Source organism: Thunnus albacares, chromosome 22, assembly GCF_914725855.1.
Source record: "Thunnus albacares chromosome 22, fThuAlb1.1, whole genome shotgun sequence".
Taxonomy (NCBI): Eukaryota; Metazoa; Chordata; class Actinopteri; order Scombriformes; family Scombridae; genus Thunnus; species Thunnus albacares.
In genome coordinates, this window is record NC_058127.1 from 21,486,351 (window position 1) to 21,509,533 (window position 23,183).

The 23,183-nt window shown below is 38.3% G+C and overlaps 2 protein-coding genes across 2 annotated transcripts; both read left to right on the forward strand.

The window, feature by feature from the left end:
• The first annotated feature begins 247 nt into the window (after positions 1 to 247).
• Positions 248 to 1,721, forward strand: LOC122973270. Its single transcript, XM_044340674.1, has 5 exons — positions 248 to 316; positions 427 to 1,119; positions 1,237 to 1,350; positions 1,433 to 1,476; positions 1,602 to 1,721. Exons 1-5 carry the CDS (start codon positions 259 to 261, stop codon positions 1,719 to 1,721), a joined length of 1,029 nt encoding a protein of 342 aa, XP_044196609.1. The 5' UTR covers positions 248 to 258.
• A 14,252-nt stretch (positions 1,722 to 15,973) lies between these two features.
• LOC122973277 (signal-regulatory protein beta-2-like) lies at positions 15,974 to 18,250 on the forward strand. The gene is made up of 6 exons (XM_044340684.1): positions 15,974 to 16,016; positions 16,096 to 16,440; positions 16,539 to 16,886; positions 17,692 to 17,826; positions 17,942 to 17,973; positions 18,078 to 18,250. Exons 1-6 carry the CDS (start codon positions 15,974 to 15,976, stop codon positions 18,192 to 18,194), a joined length of 1,020 nt encoding a protein of 339 aa, XP_044196619.1. The 3' UTR covers positions 18,195 to 18,250.
• Positions 18,251 to 23,183: the final 4,933 nt, after the last annotated feature.

The following is a 23,183-nucleotide window of genomic DNA, read 5'->3' on the forward strand; positions in this document are numbered from 1 at the left end:
GTGTACTATGTGGTCATAAATTTCAGTGATTTTAAAGCTAATGTAGAGATGAGGAATCTGTACTGTATGTAGTTCATTTAGCTCTCACCGTGTCTCAAGAAACAAACTTGAAACTAAAGGTGACAGTGAACATGTGATCATGTTTCCTAAATAGGACACATAGTGTCACTTCTGGTTGACCAATCAAACACAGTCTTGTCTCTTAAGAGTGAAGAAAAGATCAAGATTCTTTTCAGTCTGCCCGACTATTTGAACACGATGAGATCTCCAGAGTTTGTTTTCTTTCTGACATGTCTGTTATTGGGACAGAAAATGGGTGAGTTGTGTTTTTATGAGTCCAGTTTGTATCTTTTAAAATGTGCAGTTATTCCTCCTTTAATTATGTGTTTATAATGTGAATTTTCTTTGTCTTTCATTTTACTTCAGCTCAGATGACTGATGTGAAATTCTCCTCATCTGTTCGTCAAGAGAGAAGTTTTGTATCTGTTAATACTGGGGACAACTTGACTTTGCAATGTTTCTATGACGGTGTTGTTGCAAGGCTTTACTGGTATAAGCAAACTCTGGGACAGAAACCAAGAATCATCTCTACCTACTACAAGTATGAAAGTAATGGCACTTTTCATGATGAATTGAAGAACAATCCACGTTTCACACTGGATACTGAAACTGGTAAAAATCACTTGAAGATCACAAATTTGCGCATCTCAGACTCAGCTACTTACTACTGCGCAAGCAGCTACTCATCCAAGTTTGAATTTGCAGAAGGAACTATTGTCAATGTAAAGGGTTCAGGTTTGAACATCCAAGCTTTGGTCCATCAGTCGGCATCTGAGAGCTCTGTGACTCTGAACTGTACAGTACACACTGGGACATGTAATGATGGAAATCACAGTGTTTACTGGTTCAAAAACTCTGAAGAATCTCAACCAGGAATCATTTACACACATGGAGGCAGGAATGATCAGTGTGAGAGGAACAGCAACACACAAACACACACCTGTGTCTACAACTTGCCAATGAAGAGTCTGAATCTTTCTCATGCTGGGACCTACTACTGTGCTGTTGCCTCATGTGGACAGATACTGTTTGGAAACGGGACCAAGCTGGACGTTGGCAGTAAGTAACTTTTTCTAACACTGGTTGTCCTTTTTTATAAGTGTATAACTCGCATTTAAACTAAAAATAACACAGCTAAAAGCTTTCTACTGTCTTCTGGTGTCTGGCTCTCTGCAGATGAGGTGGATTCTCTTGTGTATTTGTTAAGTGGAGCTTTGACATTCACCACCATCCTGGTTGTTTTACTGGCTTTGTATGTGATCAACAAAAGAAACAGCTGCCAGTGTAAAGGTATGATAACTGCTATTCTTTGTAGTTGACAATGTGTATTCATTGAACATGGCATTATAGTAAGCTCACTGTTCTTTCTCAGAGTCTCAGGTGAGATTTTCAGCTCCCTCCACATCAAATGCAGAGGTATGTTCTTTTTCTTTTTTTAGATAAACTATTGTAATACCATTCAAACATTTTAAGCACAATTATTTTCTGGGATCTGTTTCTATTTTTATCAAATACTGTGATTTACTATATTTTATGATCAGGGTCACCAAAATGAAGAAAACATCCATTACGCAGCTTTAAAGGAGCACAAGATCAACAGATCTAGAAGACAGAGGAACAACACCAAGGCTGAATGCGTATACTCAAGTGTAAAGCAGTAGAACTGTACATGTTTTATATTTGTTGCAGTGTAATAAGATATGCCTTTATTAGTGCATCTAACAAACTCATAAGAGATTGAGATCATGTTATCAGTATATTTTTCTTGTGACCATAGAATGGAGCAGCCATAATTCCCAGAGATGAGTTGATTCAACCAGTTATTTGAGAATGTATGTTGGTGTTGGATTGAAGTAATAATATATTTATGTCAAATTAAAAAGTTTTTAATGTTCTATCCACAACCCAAGTCAAATTTTAGCAAATCAGCAAGCTAAGGACATTTTTACAAGATGGGCTTCAGAACAAGTGTATGTGAGACAGAACTGCATGAATGCACATTGGCTGACCTCAAGCAAAATTATGTGACAGGCTGGATTTACTGTTGTGAATGTTAAATTATGCTATTTATAACTTTTTTCACTGGGACAGAAAAAGGTTGAAGTTGAAACAAATCAACACAGAATGGAAAAGACAGTAAAAGGGAAACATATGAGGGACAGAGAGCGGGTACAGTACTACAGAGCAGATATCTCATATGTAACTTTAAGGCAAACAGAGCTTTAATATCGTCTCACTGGGTCAACAAAGTTGGAAGTTTTTCGAATCATCTACTGGATTTTAGAAGACAAAACATCAAATCTCAAGGGATTGTACATACAATGGTATCAGCACTTAACATAACATATTTTGCCAATCAGCTTCCCACTATGAGCAATGGGACCCTATATGAACATTTCAAGAATGTTTTCTGCCAAAAGTTTTGCCTATTTCACTTGAGAGATATCTGTTTGAGCTGTTTCGTCTGCGCTCCGCTCAGTAGTTTAATGTGGGCGGGGCTTGGTGGAAATAAGGTGATGTCACGTATTTCTGTCCCAATCAGACTTTTGCTAAATTTGAATCAGAATCTGGCGTCAGTTGTTGGGTTGTTGGGTTATTTTGCTAAGCCACTGTCAATCACATCTGTGCAAACCACACCCACACAGTCCTGGTGAAGCAGATTAGCTGAGTTTTGAGTGTTAAACTCTTAATAAATAAAAAGTAAGAATGTTATCTTTTTAACTTTAACTTGAATTTTTTTTTAAAGAAGTGTAATAACTTGCATGAATTCTGTGAAGTAGTAATAAATGTGGATGATATATAAGCAAAACATTCTGCCTTTGAGTCATGTACCATACTCACTATGTTTAATAGAGATATTCCTCTGGTGTTTCATGAGGTGGTGTCATGAGCTGAGAAGAGATGAGGCTCACCTCCCAGTTTCTGTACCTTATCAGAAAGACAAAATGAACCAAAAGAATGAGATGAGAATAGTGTTACACTAATGAGGATGTTTGTGGTCATATACAGTACCAGTCAAAAATTTGGACACACCTTCCCATTCCCTTGAATGAGATAATGTGTCCAAACGTTTGACTGGTACTGTATGCTTTGGTCATTTTAAAGCTAATGCCATTGCTGACAAAGTTGAAGAGTCATTAAGTTGCTCATATACTCCTGACCTTGTAAATCCTCTCTTAATACTATAACTGGCTCTGAACATGTGATCATGTTTCCAAAGTAAGACATTAGGTGTCACTTCTGATTGGCCAATCAAACACAGTGCTGTCTGTGAAGAAGAAGAAATTCAGTGATGCTATATGACAAGTTTCTGTGACACTTTGAACATCAGCATGTGCACGTACACGTACATGTGTGTGAACCCACAAACCACAAATGTTATCTGCCAATGTGATGAGAAAATGTAAAGTGACATAAAAGGATGAGTCATTCTTGCATGTTATGATAAAAAAAAAAACATAAACCAATCACGGGGGGTTAGTTTCAAACAATGGGCCTCATTCATAAACAGTGCGTATACATTATTATTAACATATATATTATACATATTAGAACCTCAGTTATTTAAAAAAATGATTGGGCCTAAATATACAACATTTAAAATTGTGAAATTACCAATAATACACAACTTATTTACTGATTGTAAAATTAATAGCTAAGACATTGTAATCTATAAATCATCATCACAAATGGAATGAAATTATAAATAGATTAAAACTGTCATGTTAGATGACAATAGCTTATATATTGAATGTGACAGCGATTAATTTCCTCCATCAGATTTGGCCGTGATATATGCAGCTTGTTAACCAGCAGCCTGTTCAGTGTCCTCACAGCCTGACAGATCAGTAGTGGCACAGGGAGGGATGCTCTGCATCTTCACTGCATCACGGCCTGTTGTGGTGAGAGATGAAATACAATGCACACCTGGTGCAGCAGTAGAGATTTATTTAGATTAATTCCACAGATCTACACATTAACCAACTTTTTATTTTGTTACAGACGTGCTGAGTGGTAGTGGTGCAACAGGTATGCAGGCTGTATACAGGATTCACAATCAGGCTCCAAACGATTGTATCAATGACATGTTTACCAGCCAAATCTACTTCTGAAACTATTGTTTGAATTTCACTAGCAGCAAAGTTTTTCTATATTTTTACCATCATATCCTTCTTTGTAATGATTGACAGCTGCATTGCTCCAACAGAGCTTTCCTTATATAGAGACATGGCGGTGCGGTAGTATGCTAATGTTACAGCTCCTGGCCTGCAGCACCTGGCCTGAAATACAGGACAGAAACGTGAGACAGAGAGACGTGGCTTGTCGCTGTTGAATTGTCCACAGTTGTGAGGAGAAGACAGCAGCGCATGCGCCTTATTACAGTCACTGTGGCAAGCCACGGTCTCACACTGCCACCTATTGTCAGAAAACTGCTATAGCAGACCAATTATTCGGATTTAAACTAGATTATGCTTTTTTTTTTTTTTTTTTAAAAAAGGAAAAACAGTACAAAAATAAAATACATATCCTCTTTCAAACACTAAAATCAAACAATTTAATTTACCAAAATGTGATCACACTTTAGTGGGCATCAGACTAATAACAGATAGCCGGCACGTGCCTGTCAATTTCGAATGATTCTGATTCACTAACATGCGCACGGTGGTAAGAACAAATTGGCTGGTGCACAAGTCATGAATCCAATGGTAATTTTGAGTGCAAACGTAAGAACATTTCTATGCACATATTAGTGAATGAGGCCCAATGTGTTGTATGAAAGCAGTAAAATTACAACAGTTTTATGTTGGTCTATGGTTTCCAAGTAAGGGAGCCTCAGATCATTTTCAGAGAGGTCTAGCAGGACGACTTGACATTTGCTACAGGTAAGAGAAAACAAAGGTGTTCAAAAAGACATTGCAGAGGCCAGGAGGTCTGGTACAACATATTTGCCTTGAGATTGATACATTTTTTAAGGAAACTGGGTGTTGATTACTCAGAACGTTAAGGTAATAAGCCTTAAGATTTTAATTCTGGTTGATCTTTCTACCATGCTTACTGGTAGAAAGCCACCTATTGGATAACGAGCATTTCCAAGCACCAAAAGCCTTTTATCCATATCTTCATGCTCTTTTAGCCTTTTCTCTATTTTTAAAGAAACCAAATATGTTGAGTGAATATGGTCCATTAGTGAGATCAGTATTATATGAGTGAGGATGTCTGTGCTAATTTATATTTTAGTGATTTTATATCTAATGGTAAGTTAAGGAGCCATTATGTTCTTCATATACCTCTTACCAAGTGACTCTTCTCAAGAACCAAATGTGACAGTACAATTGACAGTGAACATGTGATCAAGTTTCCTAAACAGGACATACAGTCACTTCTGGTTGGCCAATCAAACGCAGTCTTGTCTCTTAAGAGTGAAGAAAAGATCAAGTTTCTTTTCATTTAGCCCGACTATATGAACACGATGAGATCTCCAGTGTTTGTTATCTTTCTGACATGTCTGTTCTTGGGACAGAAAATGGGTGAGTTGTGTTTTTATGAATCCAGTTTGTGTTTTTTAAAATGTATGGTCACTCCTCTATTAATTATGTGTTTATAATGTGAATTTTCTTTGTCTTTCATTTTACTTCAGCTCAGATGACTGATCTGAAATTCTCCTCATCTGTTCGTCAAGACAGAGGTTTTTTATCTGTTAATACTGGGGACAATTTGACTTTGCAATGTTTCTATGAAGGTGATGTTGCAGCAAGGTTTTACTGGTATAAGCAAACTCTAGGACAGAAACCAAGAGTTATCTCTACCTACTACAAGTATGAAAGTAATGGCACTTTTCATGATGAATTGAAGAACAATCCTCGCTTCACACTGGATACTGAAACTGGTAAAAATCACTTGAAGATCACAGATTTGCGCATCTCAGACTCAGCTACTTACTACTGCATAAGTGGCTATTCATACGTGTATGAATTTTTAGAGAGCATTATTGTCAATGTAAAGGATTCAGGTTCAAACATCCAAGCTCTGGTCCATCAGTCGGCATCTGAGAGCATCCAGCCAAGAGGCTCTGTGACTCTGAACTGTACAGTACACACTGGGACCTGTGATGATGGAGAACACAGTGTTTACTGGTTCAAAAATTCTCAAGAATCTCAACCAGAAATCTTTTACACACATGGAGGCAGGAATGATCAGTGTGAGAGGAACAGCAAAACACAAACACATACCTGTGTCTACAACTTGCCAATGACGAGTCTGGATCTTTCTCATGCTGGGACCTACTACTGTGCTGTCGCCTCATGTGGACAGATAGTGTTTGGAAACGGGACCAAGCTGGACTTTGAGCGTAAGTAACTTTTTCTAACAAAGGTTGTCCTTTTTTTAATAAGTGCATAACTCTGTATTTAAACTAAAAATAATACAGCTAAAAGCTTTCTACTGTCTTCTGGTGTCTGGCTCTCTGCAGATGAGGTGGATTCTCTTGTCTTGGTGTATTTCTTGAGTGGAGCTTTGACATTCACCACCATCCTGGTTGTTTTATTGGCTTTCTCGGTGTATGTGATCTACAAAAGAAACAGCAGCCAGTGTAAAGGTATAACTGCTATTCTTTGTAGTTGAAAATGTGTATTCACTGAACATGGCATTATAGTAAGCTCACTGTTTGATCTTTCTCAGAGTCTCAGGAGAGATTTTCCATGTCAGATACAGAGGTATGTTCTTTTTCTTTTTTTAGATAAACTATTTTATTACAACTCAACTCTTTTAAGTCCAATTATGTTTTGAAACCTAGCATTTCTTTTTATTTCTCTCAAGTGTTGTGGTTTTCTGTTTTATATTTTATGATCAGGGTCACCAAAATGAAGAAAACATCCATTATGCAGCTCTAGGGGAGCACAAGATCAACAGATCTAGAAGACAGAGGAACAACACCGAGACTGAATGCGTGTACTCAAGTGTAAAGCAGTAGAACTGTACAAGTTTTATATTTGTTGCAGTTTAACAAGAGATGCCTTTATTAGTGTTTTTAGCAAACCCCTAGGACAATGAGGTCATACTTCTAGTAACTATAGGATGAAGCAGCATGAAGTGTTGCATTTCTAACTATTTTAACTACTTTCCATAATTCCCAGAGTTATACTGATTCAACCAGTTATTTTTGAGGATCTACACTCACTGAGCACTTTCTTAGAAACAACTGCGAAATCTAATGCAATCCAATACAAAAGCCCTGCCTACTTTCAAGAAGCTTATATATTTTCAGTTTTAGTTGACATTGTCAGAAAGGTGATAATTCTACTTTATGTTTATTATTAGGGTCATAGTGAGTGGTGGTGTACTGGAATGTATTAAATTGAAATATGTTCCAAATATTTTGCTCCCCCCATGTATGCTAATGCGTGTCTACACTGGAGGCGTTCAGCCACAGTGTCACCCATGTATAAAATACACCCTAATGTATGTTAAGGGGGCGGACAAAATATTAGGAACACTTTTCAATATAATGCACTCCAGTACACCACCACCCACTACAACCTCAATAATAAACATAATGTAGAATTATCATCTTTCTGACAGTCAACAAAAACTGAAAATATATAAGTTTTGTAAAAGTAGAAATTATGGCAGAGCTGTTGTATTGGATTGAATTAGATTGCACAGGTGTTCCTAATAAAGTGCTCATTGAGTGTACATGTAAAGTCACCACTGAAACACACCAGAAGTCGTAGTAAACGTGCTGATTTGTGCACCACGAACCCGCACTTGCAAACATCTTTTAATAGTTTCCTTTTGGTCAGCAGTGTTATGATAAAATCTCTCTTTAGCTTTGTAAGATGTGGTTATGTGCACATCTCGGACCATATGCACTTTTTGTCTCTTTGTATGTGTGGTTTCAATCAGGACGCCTCCACAGTGAGAGCCAACTGATTTTATAGTAGATCAGACTCAATTCTTTGTGACCTTTTGGGGATCAAACTAATATAGTCAACTCAAACTTCATGCTTGAAAAAAAGGAGAAAATATAAAGTAAAATATATAACCATAAAAATAGACGAAATCTCATTAAATGACACTAGACCTGGCTAGTGATTACCATGTTGTATTCTTAGTGTATCTGACAGGTAGTTAATCAATTATTATGCCTGCATGTTATTTGTTTGACATAATGATGATCGGTTCATTAACTAAGGTTGAGCAAAACTGAACTCCACTGTACTGTATGTTGCTGTTAATGTCATCTCTAAACTGTAAATGTTGGACTAAACACATCGAATAGACACAAAAAATAAACACATCTTGAAAGTGAGTGCAGCCCATCAGTGACAGTACAGGCTGTTACGTAAGTGAGGATGTTGGTTGTGGTTATTCATTTTTACTCAACGTGATTTTTTTCAAGAGCCGGCCTTCGCAGTATAAGTGGGAGTGAGCATGTGATCATGGCCAGTCAAACGCAGGCTTGTCTCTGAAGACAGGAAAAATACTCCACATTACTTTCAACGAAGAAATTTGAAACGATGACATCTCCAAAGGTTGTTTTTTGTTTAACATGTTTGTTCTTAGGGAAAATAGGTGAGTGGTGTTTTTTGTGTATTTTTTAGTCACTCCTCATGTCATTCCTCTCTCATTCTTGTCTTCATTTTGATAAACTCTCTATAAATTTAAACTAATTGTGCATTTGCTCTGTCTCTCATTTTGCTTCAGTTCAGATGACTGATATGAAATTATCCTCATCTGTTCAGCAGGAAAGTGGTCTGCTGTCAGTTAATGTTGGTGAGGAGGTGACTTTGCGATGTTTCTATGAAGGTGATGTTGCAGCAAGGCTTTACTGGTATAAACAAACTCTAGGACAGAAACCAAGGCTCATCTCCATCTTCTATAAGTACGAAACAAGTGGCACTTTTCATGATGAATTCAAGAACAATCCTCGCTTCACACTGAATACTAAAAATGGTAAAAATCACTTGGTGATCTCAGATTTACACATTTCAGACTCAGCTACTTACTACTGTGCAAGTAGCTATACATTTATTTTAGAATTTGAGGAGGGAACTATTGTCAATGTAAAGGGTTCAGATTTGAGCATCCAAGCTTTGGTCCATCAGTCGGCATCTGAGAGCTTCCAGCCAGGAGACTCTGTGACTCTGGACTGTACAGTACACACTGGGACCTGTGATGATGGAGAACACAGTGTTTACTGGTTCAAAAACTCTCAAGAATCTCATCCAGGAATCATTTACACACATGGAGGCAGGAATGATCAGTGTGAGAGGAACAGCAACACACAAACACAGACCTGTGTCTACAACTTGCCATTGAAGAGTCTGGATCTTTCTTATGCTGGGACCTACTACTGTGCTGTTGCCTCATGTGGACAGATACTGTTTGGAAACGGGACCAAGCTGGATTTTGACTGTAAGTAACTATCCAGCCAGAGATTTGTGATGTTATCTTCTAATCAAACTTAAGAAAAAAAGCTAAAAGCTGTAATGCCTCTTGACGTCTGGCTTTCTACAGATGAGGTGGACTGTCTTGTCTCGGTGAATTTCTGGCGTGGGGCTGCAGCGTTCACCACCATCCTGAATGTTTTACTGGCTTTCTTAATGTGTGTGATGAACAAGAGAAACCGCTCTCCTTGTGCAGGTAACTGGTGCTGTTTTTATCTTTAATGTGTATTCAGTGAACATGACACGATATTAAGAACGTTTAAATTCTGTTTTTTTAGATTCTCATACAGGAATTTCAGCAGCCTCAAAAAGAAATGCAAAGGTATTCTCTTTTAGACTATTGAATTACTATTCAAATATACAGCTATAGTGCATCACTTTTTTGTGTGCATAAATGGTTGTGTACCACATTGTGATATACTGTTTCTCATGTCCAGGGTTACCAAGATGACGATAACCTCTATTACATTGCTTTGATGGAGATCAAGATCAACAGATCAAGAAGCCAGATGGACGACACCTGGAGTGAATGTGTGTACTTTAGTGTAAAGCAGTAAGAGCTGGACATGTTTTATCTGTGTCTATGTTTAGACTTTAAAAGGGTCATTTTGCTTTCCCTAAAACAGCAGTTTTGTAAATATGATTTTACTTCATTGTGTTCAATGTAAAGTTTTATCTTACCAATAAACTCTTTAAACAAGAGACAAAACATGAAGTGCAATGATTTACATTATCTCTGTGCCAACAGACTGCAATAAACTTACATCTTTGTTCCTGGTGCTGAAAATAAATTCACAGTGTAATTCACAGTGGAGATGACATACTGCCTGCAGGCGCATGTACATTGTTTATTAAAACTAAACTTTTATCATTGTCATTACAGAAACAACAGATTTATCAGTACTTGTAGCAAACATGGTGATTTACACCTCTTCTCATTTAAGCTGCTCAGTTGTTTCCTATTAAAGGGGCCTCACATTGTTCACAGAAAGGGTCTGTGAGGAAGTGACATTTGATTCAGACTAGAGAAAAACTGGTCTGTTCTGGGTCAGAATGAGACAACAAAGTGAAAAACTCTGGTTGGCTTATGACATCAAAGCTTGCTGTCTCAGCTGCCAGTCACGCTCTGCAAGGTGAGGATGATGAGCCAATCAGACCTGACAGATGTGGCGGAATGTAGGACAAGAGTTGATAAATCTGGTAAGTCTGCTGTTCCTTCAGTAGTCTCAGTCAATGCAGCCAGGACACTCTGTGACGGCAGAACACACTCGTGTTGTGCGGCTGAAAAACTGATTATTCTGCTCCTGAGATTATTTACTTTGGAAATAAAAATGACACCTGCCAGAATACTGAGACTGGCTCTGGAGAAGCTACCAGTGTGAAAAACCTTCTCATGAGGAACCTCAGCTCTGATGATGCAGGAACCTACTACTGTGCTGTGACTTCATGTGGAGAAGTACTGTTTGGAAATGGGACCAAGTTGGAGTTTGAGCGTAAGTAACTTTTTAGCAGAAACTGTCTCATCTGATAAAAAAGTTATGGTTACTCCCTCAACAAAGTTAACTGTTAAGCTGCTTTGTGATGTATTTATTGTAAGTTTCCTTCTACAAATTGATGTCACGTCTTCTAATGTCTGGTTCTGCTGATGAGATGGACTTTAATTATGTGATGTATGGCGCTCTGGCATTCATAGCCATCCTGAGTGTTTTATTGGTTTTCTTAGTGTGCATTATCATCAAGAAAAACTGCTGCCACTGTACAGGTAATTTATTGTTGGTATCTATAACATGTATTCACTGAATATAGTATTATATAATAAGAAGGATTTCATTGTTTTTTCAGAGTCTCATGCAGAATCTTCAGCTCCCTCTCCCTCCAGTGCAGAGGTATCTTCTTTTATTCTGTGAACTTTTTTATATCTGTCATGTACCTAATTGTGTTGTACTATTTTTCATTATCAGGGTTACCAAAATGAAGGTGAGGTCCATTACACTGCTTCAACGGAGAACAAGATCAACAAGATCAACAGATTAAGAAGACAGTGACAGTGGTGACACCTGGAGTGAATGTATCTACTTCAGTATGAAGCAGTAGCTGGGCAGGTTTCATCTCTTTCTTTGTATAACAGGACATTACCCTATTAGTGTAGCTTTCAAATTATACTTGTGCTTGTCCTCAACCATGTTTGTAAACATTTCATCTCATGATCAGTGTAAAGCCTTACCTTGCAAAAAATCCATTAAACACACTTTTTCAAATACAAGTTCTGCTATTGTAGTGATTTCAGCAGTCAGTAATAATGCATGTGCATATTAGCTGAGAGTAGTGTTTTCTGACAAGGTTAAAGGTATTGAGGTCAAGTGCAGGACCTCAATGTATATGTGTGTTTGTGTGCACCCAGTATCTATGAATATTATCTGCCAGTGTTGTAAGAACAATATGATCTGACGGGATGGGGAAAAACTTCTTAGAATAAAGCTAAGAGAGGGTTTTCTTTTTTTTTTTTTTTACATTCAATGCATTATATGAAATCAGTAAGCTGAAAAAAAATTCTGTGCCACTCATTTAAAATGCTCTGTGGTTTCCATGTGAGAGGGCCTCTGAGGGGTCTGGGAGGAAGTGACTTTTGTTTTAGAGTATAGAAAAACTTAGGAGTGCTCTGGTTCAATAAAGCACAACAGAGGCCAGGAAGCTTGATACAAGAGAACTGGGATAGGAAATAAGGTGTATAAACAGAGCTTTAATTGAATACAATGAGGGCTGACCACTCACCCCATGAAGGTTGCCTCACCATTAAGTAGACTGGCTTCACTGCAGTATTTCACCACAGATTGCAAAAAGCATGTTACCTTGTTTCAGTAGCGTAGGCAGAAATCACAGTGTGGGTGGGCACAGAGAAAAACAGGTGGGCCTAGACTTTCCAAGACCAATTGGTTCTGAAACACGTATGGTAACCAAAATAGGCCATTACAACTACATTTGCCTGAATGCACCAGTTTAATCATACAAGCCTTATACATCATCGGAGGTAATGTTAAAGAAACCAAGACAAACATTAGCAATATCGCATAGCCTGGCACAGGAGCCACATATTCACACACACACACAGCTCACATATGCAATAGCATCATTAATCAAGCATATGGATAGAGGTGCACCATACACATGCTCAGTAACTTTAACAATGACACTTTAACATAGCCAGGCACGACAGCTACATAAGCCCCCCCCCCCCCCCCCCCCCACACACACACACACACCTTGCTGGAGATGACACTTGTTTATAAGTCTTGCTATGTGATTGACCAAAATAAAGTGTTGTTTCGGGAAATTAAATTGACTTTTCCCCTTTTTTCATAGGCAAGTATATGCGGTAAATTTGGACTCATAACAGATGTAACAATAATTGCTTATTTTAACTTTAAATATATTTATATATATATATTTATATTTTTATTGTGGGATATATTTATATATTTGGGGATTTTTTTTTGTTTATCTTTGTCTTATAATATATGTGCCTGTTCTGGTCATCATGAGCAATAAAATAGATAAATTGTGCCTATTTTAAACTAAAATTGATTTGTACATTGTAAGTTAAATGTGGTCTAAGGCAGTGATTCTCAACTGGTGGGTTGCGACCCAAAAGTAGGTCACGGACCTGTTCTGCGTGGGTCATGGACAGTTGGTCAAAAATAAATAAATAATATTTAATGCACATCTGATGTTGGACTTGTCTTTTATTTTGAAAAAAAATATTTTGACAGGCATGCGTCAGAGACATGCAGCAGTCTAGCGCCATAGCCATGGTAACCATCATTTGATGGTTAAAGACATTCACTTTAAGTTTGTGTTGATGTTCAGAGGCAAGATGGCAAAGCGCAAATATGACCCATAGTATCTAAAATGTGGATTTTTGTACATTGAGGATAAAAAGGGACAGAAACCCCATTTAAAAGGTAGATTTTAAATGCATACAGGTTTAAGGTGCTTGGCTGTTCATGAGTTTTATGGCTTGGGAAAGAAGCTAATGCACATTCTGGCTGTTTTAGCTTTGATGGAGCGATATAAGTGTATAAGTGAAAATATCTAATTTTGTGGCCTTATTTATTTTGTGCATTTTTGATATTTATTTTAGTGTACATGCAGTTGTCATGGTCCTCCTCAGTTTCTTAATAATGTGCTCTGAAATGCACTTTGTACATGTAAATATGAGGCACCATTTGTGCTATGTTTATATATATATGTATATATATATATATATTTCCCCATCAAGGGCTGAATTAGCAGCTACGTACCTGTCGTTACTTGGCACTTGTAGAGGAAGAACTGGCGCAGGATTAGTCTCTTCCTCCTCCTCCTCATGTCTTTTTGTGACAAATTTAAGCAAACTGCTTTGTTTCACCATACAAAGCAGTTACATTAAATCACTACATTACATTTTAAGCAGCTAGCTAGTGGAAATTAGGCTTCTCTGTGCAATGCACAGGATGCTCACAGACTTTTTCTGTTTTGTGTTGAACTTTTTGAGGGACTTTCTGGCATTTGGGTTGCCTTTATTGGTTGGACTGTTCTTATTGTGTTTTCGATTTCTGGTTTCCCTGTGTTTTCTCCTCCTGTGTTCATGTGTCTTCCTCACATCTGCCCTGTATCAGTCTCGTCAGCCCTGTCCTGCTGCCTGTGTTTCCCTCAGCCAATCACTCCCAGCCTGCCCTTGTGTCTAGTCACATGTTCCCCATTCCCTGATGAGTTTAGTTTGTATTTAAGGTCTGGTTTTCAGTTGAGTCTTTGTTAGATCGTCTGTTCTGTCTTGTCAAGTCGTTCTGTTTGGTTCTGTTTTGCCCTGTGCTGTCCTTGACCACCGCAAGAATAAAGAAGTTTTTCGTCAACCCTGCAACCCTACTTTTCAATCTCTGCATTTGGGTCCATTCCTGTTACACTCCCACATGACAGTTGGTCGATATGCTCTCATCTAACCAAATTGTCATTGGTCAAATGATCGCTGTTACTTTCATAAGAGAAAAGTGTTACATCAGTAGCCTCCCAGGATTAATCCATTATTTCCTGCGGTGGGAGGGACAGACTAACAAATTACCTGTGAAAACGGGTATTGCGGCAGTGAACTTGCCCAACCTAATGGAGACTGCTAGGTTTAACTGTACTCAACGTTTACTGAGCATTTACTGAATGTTTTGAATGTTCACTGAATCAGTGTTTCTCCTATAATTATAACAATGAGAACTCCCGCTAGGCCAAAAAAGAAATTTTTAATGCCAAAAATAACGCCAAATATCCATTCATTCAGAAATCAAGCTTTTGGGAGCCTCAGTGCACCACTGTTCCAATACATGAGTCAACCTCTGTGCTGTTGCCTGAGAAACTCTTGGTAGCGTAGCTCCATTAAGGAATAGGACATTGCGTAATATGTGTGCATAGCAGGTGGGAAACAGCAAGCAGCTAAAAAGTGACGGTGAATGCGAGCGCAGCAGAGGAAAATGTTAATAGTAAGTTATCAGTCTGGCAGTAAATGTACAGTACAGACTACAGTGTGTCAGTTAATAAATGCTGCAGCTTCTCAAGACCAAGAAAAGTCACGACTGGTATTTCCCCAACTGCTGGAAAAGTGAAGGTGGTTAGCTCCAAAGTTAGCAACAATGGGTTAGCTCCCCCCCCCCCCCCCCCCCCGCGACTAATCGATTAGTTGAAGATTATGTACGATTTCAGTCAACTAAGATTTTCTGTGGTTGACTAAAGCCCTAGTTTTAATTTTGAAACAGTATTCACTGACTGCTATGATCCAGCAAGAAAGGAACCCTTTTCATTGGGTGGGCCTGAGTGCCAAGTGGGTGGGCCCAGGCCTACCCACAGCTACACGCCAACCTTGTTTACCTCTGATGGAATCTTGTCATGTAGATGGTTTCATGTTTTGAGATGTTTGTCTCTGAGATTTCTGCCTCCACACAATATAATGAGAGTGACAGGAGTTTAGTTTGTGGTGCCTACAGTGTTGTTTTAAAAATTCAGCAGAAACATGCCTTTCCAGGAATAGGGTCTCTGTGTTTTTTTAGTTTATGTTGTAGCTCATCACTTGGCTAACCATGTTTAGGTTGGTGAAACCAAGTACTATAATACAGCTGCTGTTACATAAAGGGTTTCAATTCATGTAGTGCTTTGAGGTTCACTGTCTATGAAATGTAGACTCTTATCATCTGTACACAGAGAGCAAGTTAAGTGACAGTATGACAGCAAATCTTCAAACAATTTAAAACTCTGCAGACAGTGACACTTATGTCATAACAGTCCATGATGAAGGGTTTTTTTTGCTTCACTGTGAACAAGCCAATCATGCTCTGCAAGGTGAGGATGATGAGTCAGTCAGATCTGACAGATGTGGTGGAATCTAGGACAAGTCAGTGTTGATAAATCTGGTAAGTCTGCTGTTCCTTCAGTAGGCTGAAGCTGACAAGATGATGATGTACTCTGTAAATGTTTTCCTGCTCTGCTCTTTGTGTAAGTAACAATATCCACTTGTGGAATGTTTTCATGAGAGTCTTCACACATAGAGCTGATGATATTCTGTTTATTTCAGGTGTGGTGCAGTTAAGTGAAATCTCTCAGCCTGTTTCTTTCCAGACAGTGAAGCTCGGAGACTCAGCTACTATTGAATGTCACATAAAGAGTGAAATGAAAAAAAGAGTGTGGTACAAACTGACTACAGGGAAGAGACTGCAGCTTGTGACAGCATTTGATTCTCACTACTATCGTAATGTCTTTGCTGATGAATTTCGTCACCATTATTCAGTCAAATTTAACAGCATCAGCAGTAATCTGAGCATATCTGCAACAAAGTGGGAAGATGTTGGCACATACTACTGTGGAGTGATGAATTTAAATGATGTTCAGTTTGGACCAGGAACCTTTTTGATGCTGAAAGGTATTTATTCTCTGTACTTTATCACAGAAGCAGCGATAAATTCAGCTGAATGTGAACATAACGCAAATGATCACAGTTGATTTGGTTTCTTTCTTAAGGTGCAAAGATGATCAGTGACTCTGTCGTCCAGCAAGCAGAGTCTCAGTCAGTGCAGCCAGGACACTCTGTGACTCTCAGCTGTTCTGTTCACACTGACCGCTGTGCAGCAGAACACACTCGCGTCTTGTGGCTGAAAAACTCTGATTATTCTGCTCCTGAGATGATTTACTCCTCTGGAAATAAAAATGACACCTGCCAGAGTACTGAGACTGGCTCTGGAGAAGCTACCTGTGTGTACAACCTTCTCATGAGGAACCTCAGCTCTGATGATGCAGGAATCTACTACTGTGCCGTGACTTCATGTGGAGAAGTACTGTTTGGAAATGGAACCAGGATTAATATTAACAGTAAGAGAACAGTTATATAAGAGTAGAGTCTTTGTCCAAAATGTGAAATAGTAAATAACATGTATAAGTGTTTTTCAGTTCACATTTGTGGAATTGACAGTGCTTTGAGCCCCACAAACAAATTCACTTGCACTGTATTCAACCCTACAGCCAGATGAGAAACCCAATATTGGGTGGTTCTGCAAAACTACCAGAGTACGTCTGCACTTTCAATGCCAACTTTTTTTCGATGTCCAACTCCAATTTTTGCTTTCTCCAATGTCTGTGTATGACAACTACAATATAGTTAACATTAGGGAAAGATCGTGGTTATGGTTTGGTTAGGGTTATGCAACTAAAACATGTGGTTAAGGTTAAGAAAAGATTGTGGTTTCAGTTCACAAAAAAGAAAAATGTTAAATGTAGGTGTGTGACAGGATGCGAACGATGGTCTCCTGCATGACAGTCACCAAATCTTTACTTTCCTCCTCACTACATAAGGGCACACTACTTCCTGCACCAACAATGAGAGTTGGCATTGAACATTAATCATGAGCTGCAGGATCATCCAATATGAATATTACTGGGATTTTTTTGTGCGTCATTTGGGTGAACTGACCATTAAAATATCATATCCTGCCCAATACAGTGACTGGCCAACCATGGAAGGTATTCTACTTTAATTTGGTCCAATCAGTTGTGATTATATGTCCAAATGTAATACATAATACATATGTTTCTTTGTCAAATAGTGAATATTGCACTGGCAGTTATTTGTATATACAAATCTAAATTAAGCACTTTTGTTATCATCTTCTGTTAAAAGGGGACACGGCCATCACCAAACCAGCTGAACTGAGTCCAACTGTTATTGTGCTGTTGCTGTCAAACGTCAGTCTTGGGATTGTGACTTTTATTCTTATATGGGCACTTTGCAGAAGTCGGAGGAAAGATCCCACAGGTATTTTAGACGATGCATTGTATTGATCAGCTATATATCTGCAGCGGAATCAGATCCACATTGTGTTACATTCGGCAGTAACTGGAATTGACAGTAGTTATCTTTGTTTCTTTAGAGGCTAATGATGGATCTTCTGAAGGCAATCAGGTACGAGCACTAACAGAGTAATATGTTAGCTACATATAATCTTTATGTCTGATTTGCACAACATCTTTCTGAGTGTTAATTATTAGAAATTTCAATTCAAACAGATTAGTCAAGCAGTTATATACGCATCTGTGAGTGCGGCACCCAGACGCCTCTCCTCCAGGCGAGCTACAGTGAAATACAGTGGAGACTCTGTAGTTTACTCTGACATCAGGTACTGACAACAGAACCAAGATGTTTCATCTGGAGAAGGCGGACAAACCAGAGAGAATGAAGACTAAAGAGATCCTTGCTATTATATAACATGTTATTCCTCTCATGCCTTTTTATTAAAAAAAGTTTAAAATATGACCAAAGAGCTCTTTATTGTGTTATTGTGAAATATGAACAGGTCAGTACTTTGTCATGACTGTGATTAAAGCAATGATTACTCGATTCATCGTTTAACAGAAAATTAATCAGTATCTATTTTGATAATCGGTTAATTGTTTATAATTTTTTAAAGGAAAAATGATAAAAAAAAGAAAAAATTTACTGGTTGGCGCCTCTTCTTAGATGTGAGGATTTTTGTCATACATGATAGTAAACTGAATACCTTTGGATTTTGGACTGTTGATTGAACAAAACAAGACATTTGACAATGTCACTTTGGACTCTAAGAAATTATGACAAGCATTTTTCATTTTTCCATTACATATTAAATAATGCAAATCGTTAATTGCAGTCCTGGTTCATTTATCAAAACTTGGGTCTTGCATGAATCCAGTGACTGCTGCATTAAGGCCACAAACATTCTCCACACAGGTGTATAAACACAAATATCCGGGCACAGCCGCCACAAACATGCAACCCTGGTGAACATACTCTAGGTGCAGGAGGTGATCCATCTCCGTTGTCAAGGAGGCGATATAGGCTGGTTAAAGCTAATCAGAGCATTTCCATGACCACAGTAGTAAACAAACAAACACTGAAGAAAGAAAAAGCACAGAAAATGTGATGTGCTAACTTTGAATAGCTCATTGTTTTGAGTGGGAGAGGTCTGCTTTCTCTTGTTGTTTCATGCTATAGTGACTCTAGCTGCAACACTCAAACTGCAGCTTATGCAAGCATTTTGTTACTCCAGAACGCAACAGCAAGAAGCAAGCATGAAATCAGTCTTGTGTAGTTCAAAACTTTGCATTCATGTACTTGCATGGAGCATGTTTCAGGTCCAAGGCTGCTAATACGACTCGGTGACTGTCACTACAAAAGTCAAAAGTCAGTGGAAGACAGAATGAAATTAAATTACCTTTGAACAATGAATTTTGAAAAACTCAACAGTAAAAACAGTGTTGTTGTCACTCAGAATAATCCATGGACCTCACTGTGAGCACTTTTCATGGGGACTATTTCTTTGGTATAAAGTCCTTCCAATAAAAAGGTCAGCGAGGTATATGGATTATCAGAAGTCAGTCTGGGCCTTTTAATATGCAGCAGTAGGCAAAACAAAATAAAAGCTAATGATTATGACGGCAGAAAAAGTTTGTGGTGATGCATGATTAACATTAGCTAGTTACAACGTTACAATGCTCATCCACAAATAACTAAAAGAATAATATTCAGCATTTTGCATTGCAGAGGGAAAAAAGAGAGCACAGCTTCTCTCTGTCATTTCCACTAGAAGCTGTAACCCTCACAAAATACATGAAACAGAAAAGGCAAAATGTACAACACAAACTAGTCTATGGCAAACTACCCCCTGTTAAAGGAAGCTGTGATGTGTAGCATTAGATACAGACAGTACACAAAGCATGCTAAAAAATCCCCTCTGACCTATTAATAGATTCTTCTGACCAGAAACATAAGTGCAGGTAGCACCTTTCAAACTAGCCAGCTCTCTGCATTTCACTCTTGTTTTGACTTTTGTGACTAAGGCGTGAACTACTGTGAGGATGTTTCCACTGGTGGAAACATAACCCCTAGCTTGAACACAGGAAGACTGGCCTGTGGTCTCTAAACCACAGCGTATACAAGCTGAGACAAATGGCAAGAGTAAAAATCCATTTTGAAAGGCAACTGGCTGAAATGAGGGTCATGTTTCAAATGCAGATAACATGCTGCAACACAAAAGGACTGAATGGTTAACATTGTAAAAGTGAGAGTAAAGTATCATCTTATGTTAACTAAAGTTCTTCTCAGAGTGAAGCTTTCTCTAATTGACCATGACAACACCTAACACTTATTGTTTTAGTTCCTAGTATGTATTATAAAGTGTGGAACAACTCAGCTATTATATTGTCTCCAGGCTCAGTAAGTGGTAGGAAATAGAGCAGCACCTTCAGAGAGTTCACACAGAAAAAACACTCAAATGTTACATCAACAGTCATCTGTCAACAAATCAGCATGGTCTCTTTGCAGGGTTTTCTAATCATTAGGTCAGCTGACAGTTTTGTTATTAATCACAAATTGGACAAGTTTATCTTTGTGTATTTTTTTAATCTAAGTTGTTCTTTTTCATTTGACTGAGTCAAATCATGCGTACATATACAGTAAACCCTGGTGTGTAACATAGCTTGAAGATGGAGTTCTTATAGTGGTCAGCAGAGTTAAGATGTTGAATGTGATCTTGAGGTCTTTCATTTGTTACCAAAATGTATAACACTTAAGTTTACTTTCTTGGTATGTTGGACTAGTTGGAACAGTGATGTCAGCGATTAATTGGTTATTGGTTAATTTCCATTAATAAATTAATGGAAATTAAAAATATATTCACTGACAACGTAGAAGATTAGGGACGTGCAGTGTAACTGTCAGAAAAGATACTGTAGATTTGTTGTAGTACCCAGTTGCACCACTCCATGGTGCCTCTTACTGTTGAATAAGATGATGTTACAGGTGTGTTTTCTGACCACCTGTCAGGACCACACAAATTGTAAAAATCCCCACATTATTATTATATATAAACTCCTCTCATGCACACTATTGGTAAATGCTACAATTTACCAATGCTCCCTAAACGCTGGAGATGCAGGCTATCGGTAGATGCTATAATTTACCCATGTTCCATGAATGCCTCACATGTGGGCTATCAGTAGATGCTACAATTTACTGATGCTTCCTAAACGCCTCACATGCAGAATATCTGGAGACTACAATTTTGAGTTGAGCTGAAGTTGATCAGATGAACTGTAGTGCCCGTTCAAAACATGCGTGAGACATCATGCACTATGTCTTGAACATACATACAAAGTTCCCGCATGTGAGTAATGGGAATAGAGCTTAACTCTAAACTTTTCCAATTCCTTCTCTATCGTAGTTTTAGTCACTATGGATGTAAACCCACCCCCGACCACAATGTGGGTTGCAATGGCAGAGTGGCACTGTATTTAAGCTTGTTGACTCCATGGGCAGAAGAAGACGCAAATCAATGTTATCAACATTATTTATGGTATATTTTTATATACTTCTCAAGAACCACTCATCCAGACAACTTCACACATCGACATTGCACTTCTTCATTTCCCCAGCAATCCACCTGCCAGGTATGAAGTAAATCGGATGAACGGTCCTCGAGATATGCAATTCACAAACCCACATACATACGGACAGACAGACAGACAGATGTATGTTATGTATAAACTACACAAGTCTTTTCTTTTCCAGTAATTCTTTGTAAATATAATTTGAGGCTGAAGAGTCATGTTGTTGCCGATAAAGCTCTTCTCAAGGACCAAAATTATCAGGGCAAGGGGCACTGAGCACTCTTTCCAAACTAGGACTTCTGATTGGCCAATCAAACACAGTTATCTCTCTGAAGAGCTGAGAACGTTAAGAGATTCAATTCATTTATCACAGCATTTGAAGCACGAAGACACCTCCATACTTTGCTTTGTCTGTTTGTGGTGAATTCAGGTAAGTTGTGATTTGCCTTTTTGCTTTTAAGTGTAACCATATGATTGTAACATATTTTTATGCATTCTGCAATACAAATAATTACATACTAGCATTAAATGACTTGTGTATTTCCTTTGTCTCTTCACTTTCTCCTCAGCTCATATGACATCTTTAAAACAACCATCTACACGTTTTGAACCAGCTAATGTTGGGGAACATGTGACTTTGCAATGCTTTTGTCGAGATAACGTTGCAGTGATGCTTTACTGGTATAAGCAAACTCCGGGACAGAAACCAAAGCTGGTGACTACGTTCTACAGGCATAACAAAGTTGACTCTTTTCATGATGAATTCAAGGACAATCCACGTTTCTCATTGGATATTGAAAACAATACCCATCACCTGATGATCTCAGGTTTGCGCATTTCAGACTCAGCTACTTACTACTGCGTCAGTAGCAATTTATATGACTTTGAATTTGTAGAGGGCACTACTCTCAATGTAAAGGGTTCAGGTTTGAACATCCAAGCTTCGGTCCATCAGTCGGCATCTGAGAACATCCAGCCAGGAGGCTCTGTGATTCTGAACTGTACAGTACACACTGGGACCTGTGATGATGGAGAGTTTTTGAACCAGTGTTTGCTGGTTCAAAAACTCTCAAGAATCTCATCCAGGAATCATTTACACACATGGAGGCAGGAATGATCAGTGTGAGAGGAACAACAACACACAAACACACACCTGTGTCTACCAATGAAAAGTCTGCTGGGACTTACTACTGTGCTGTCGCCTCATGTGGACAGATACTGTTTGGAAATAAGACCAAGCTGGACTTTGAGCGTAAATAACAATCAAGCAGAGGTCGTCTCATTTGTTAAATAGAGAGAACTCCTTAAAGAATAGGTCCAGATTTTCTATCTTAATACAATACTCACATGCCAGTAAGAATGAATGGTTGCTATAATTATTCCTTCTGTCTTTATCAACCATGAAGCAACTGCTTCCTAAAGCAACACCACTGTAAGAGATGGAGAATAAAATCAACAGTCTTTGTTGTGCACAAATATGCTTTCAAAGTTCAGCCAAAGTTAATATGAGGCTTCAATATTTCAGAATTTAAACAAATCAAGTTGGTATCTTCATCTTGGCAGTTAAATACAGGTTTATCACTGGCAACAAATATACATTTGACTGCCAAGAAGTATCCATTCACCACAGCTAAGCAAGGGATGCTTTTTGTGGTGATTCAATCACAAAAAAAGACTAACGCTGGAAGATAAACGGGTTGAGGATCAACAACTCTTTAAACTGGCATGTGAGTATTGCATATGGAAGAT

Bases quoted from the DNA above. Each gene is read 5' to 3' on its own strand.
- LOC122973270 (XM_044340674.1), top strand. From the start codon at position 259: ATGAGATCTCCAGAGTTTGTTTTCTTTCTGACATGTCTGTTATTGGGA. The intron at 1,351-1,432 runs GTATGATAACTG...GTTCTTTCTCAG, and splicing joins AAACAGCTGCCAGTGTAAAG to AGTCTCAGGTGAGATTTTCA. The intron at 1,477-1,601 runs GTATGTTCTTTT...TTTTATGATCAG, and splicing joins CCTCCACATCAAATGCAGAG to GGTCACCAAAATGAAGAAAA.
- LOC122973277 (XM_044340684.1), top strand. From the start codon at position 15,974: ATGATGATGTACTCTGTAAATGTTTTCCTGCTCTGCTCTTTGT. The intron at 16,017-16,095 runs GTAAGTAACAAT...TGTTTATTTCAG, and splicing joins TTTCCTGCTCTGCTCTTTGT to GTGTGGTGCAGTTAAGTGAA. The intron at 17,974-18,077 runs GTACGAGCACTA...CAATTCAAACAG, and splicing joins GATCTTCTGAAGGCAATCAG to ATTAGTCAAGCAGTTATATA.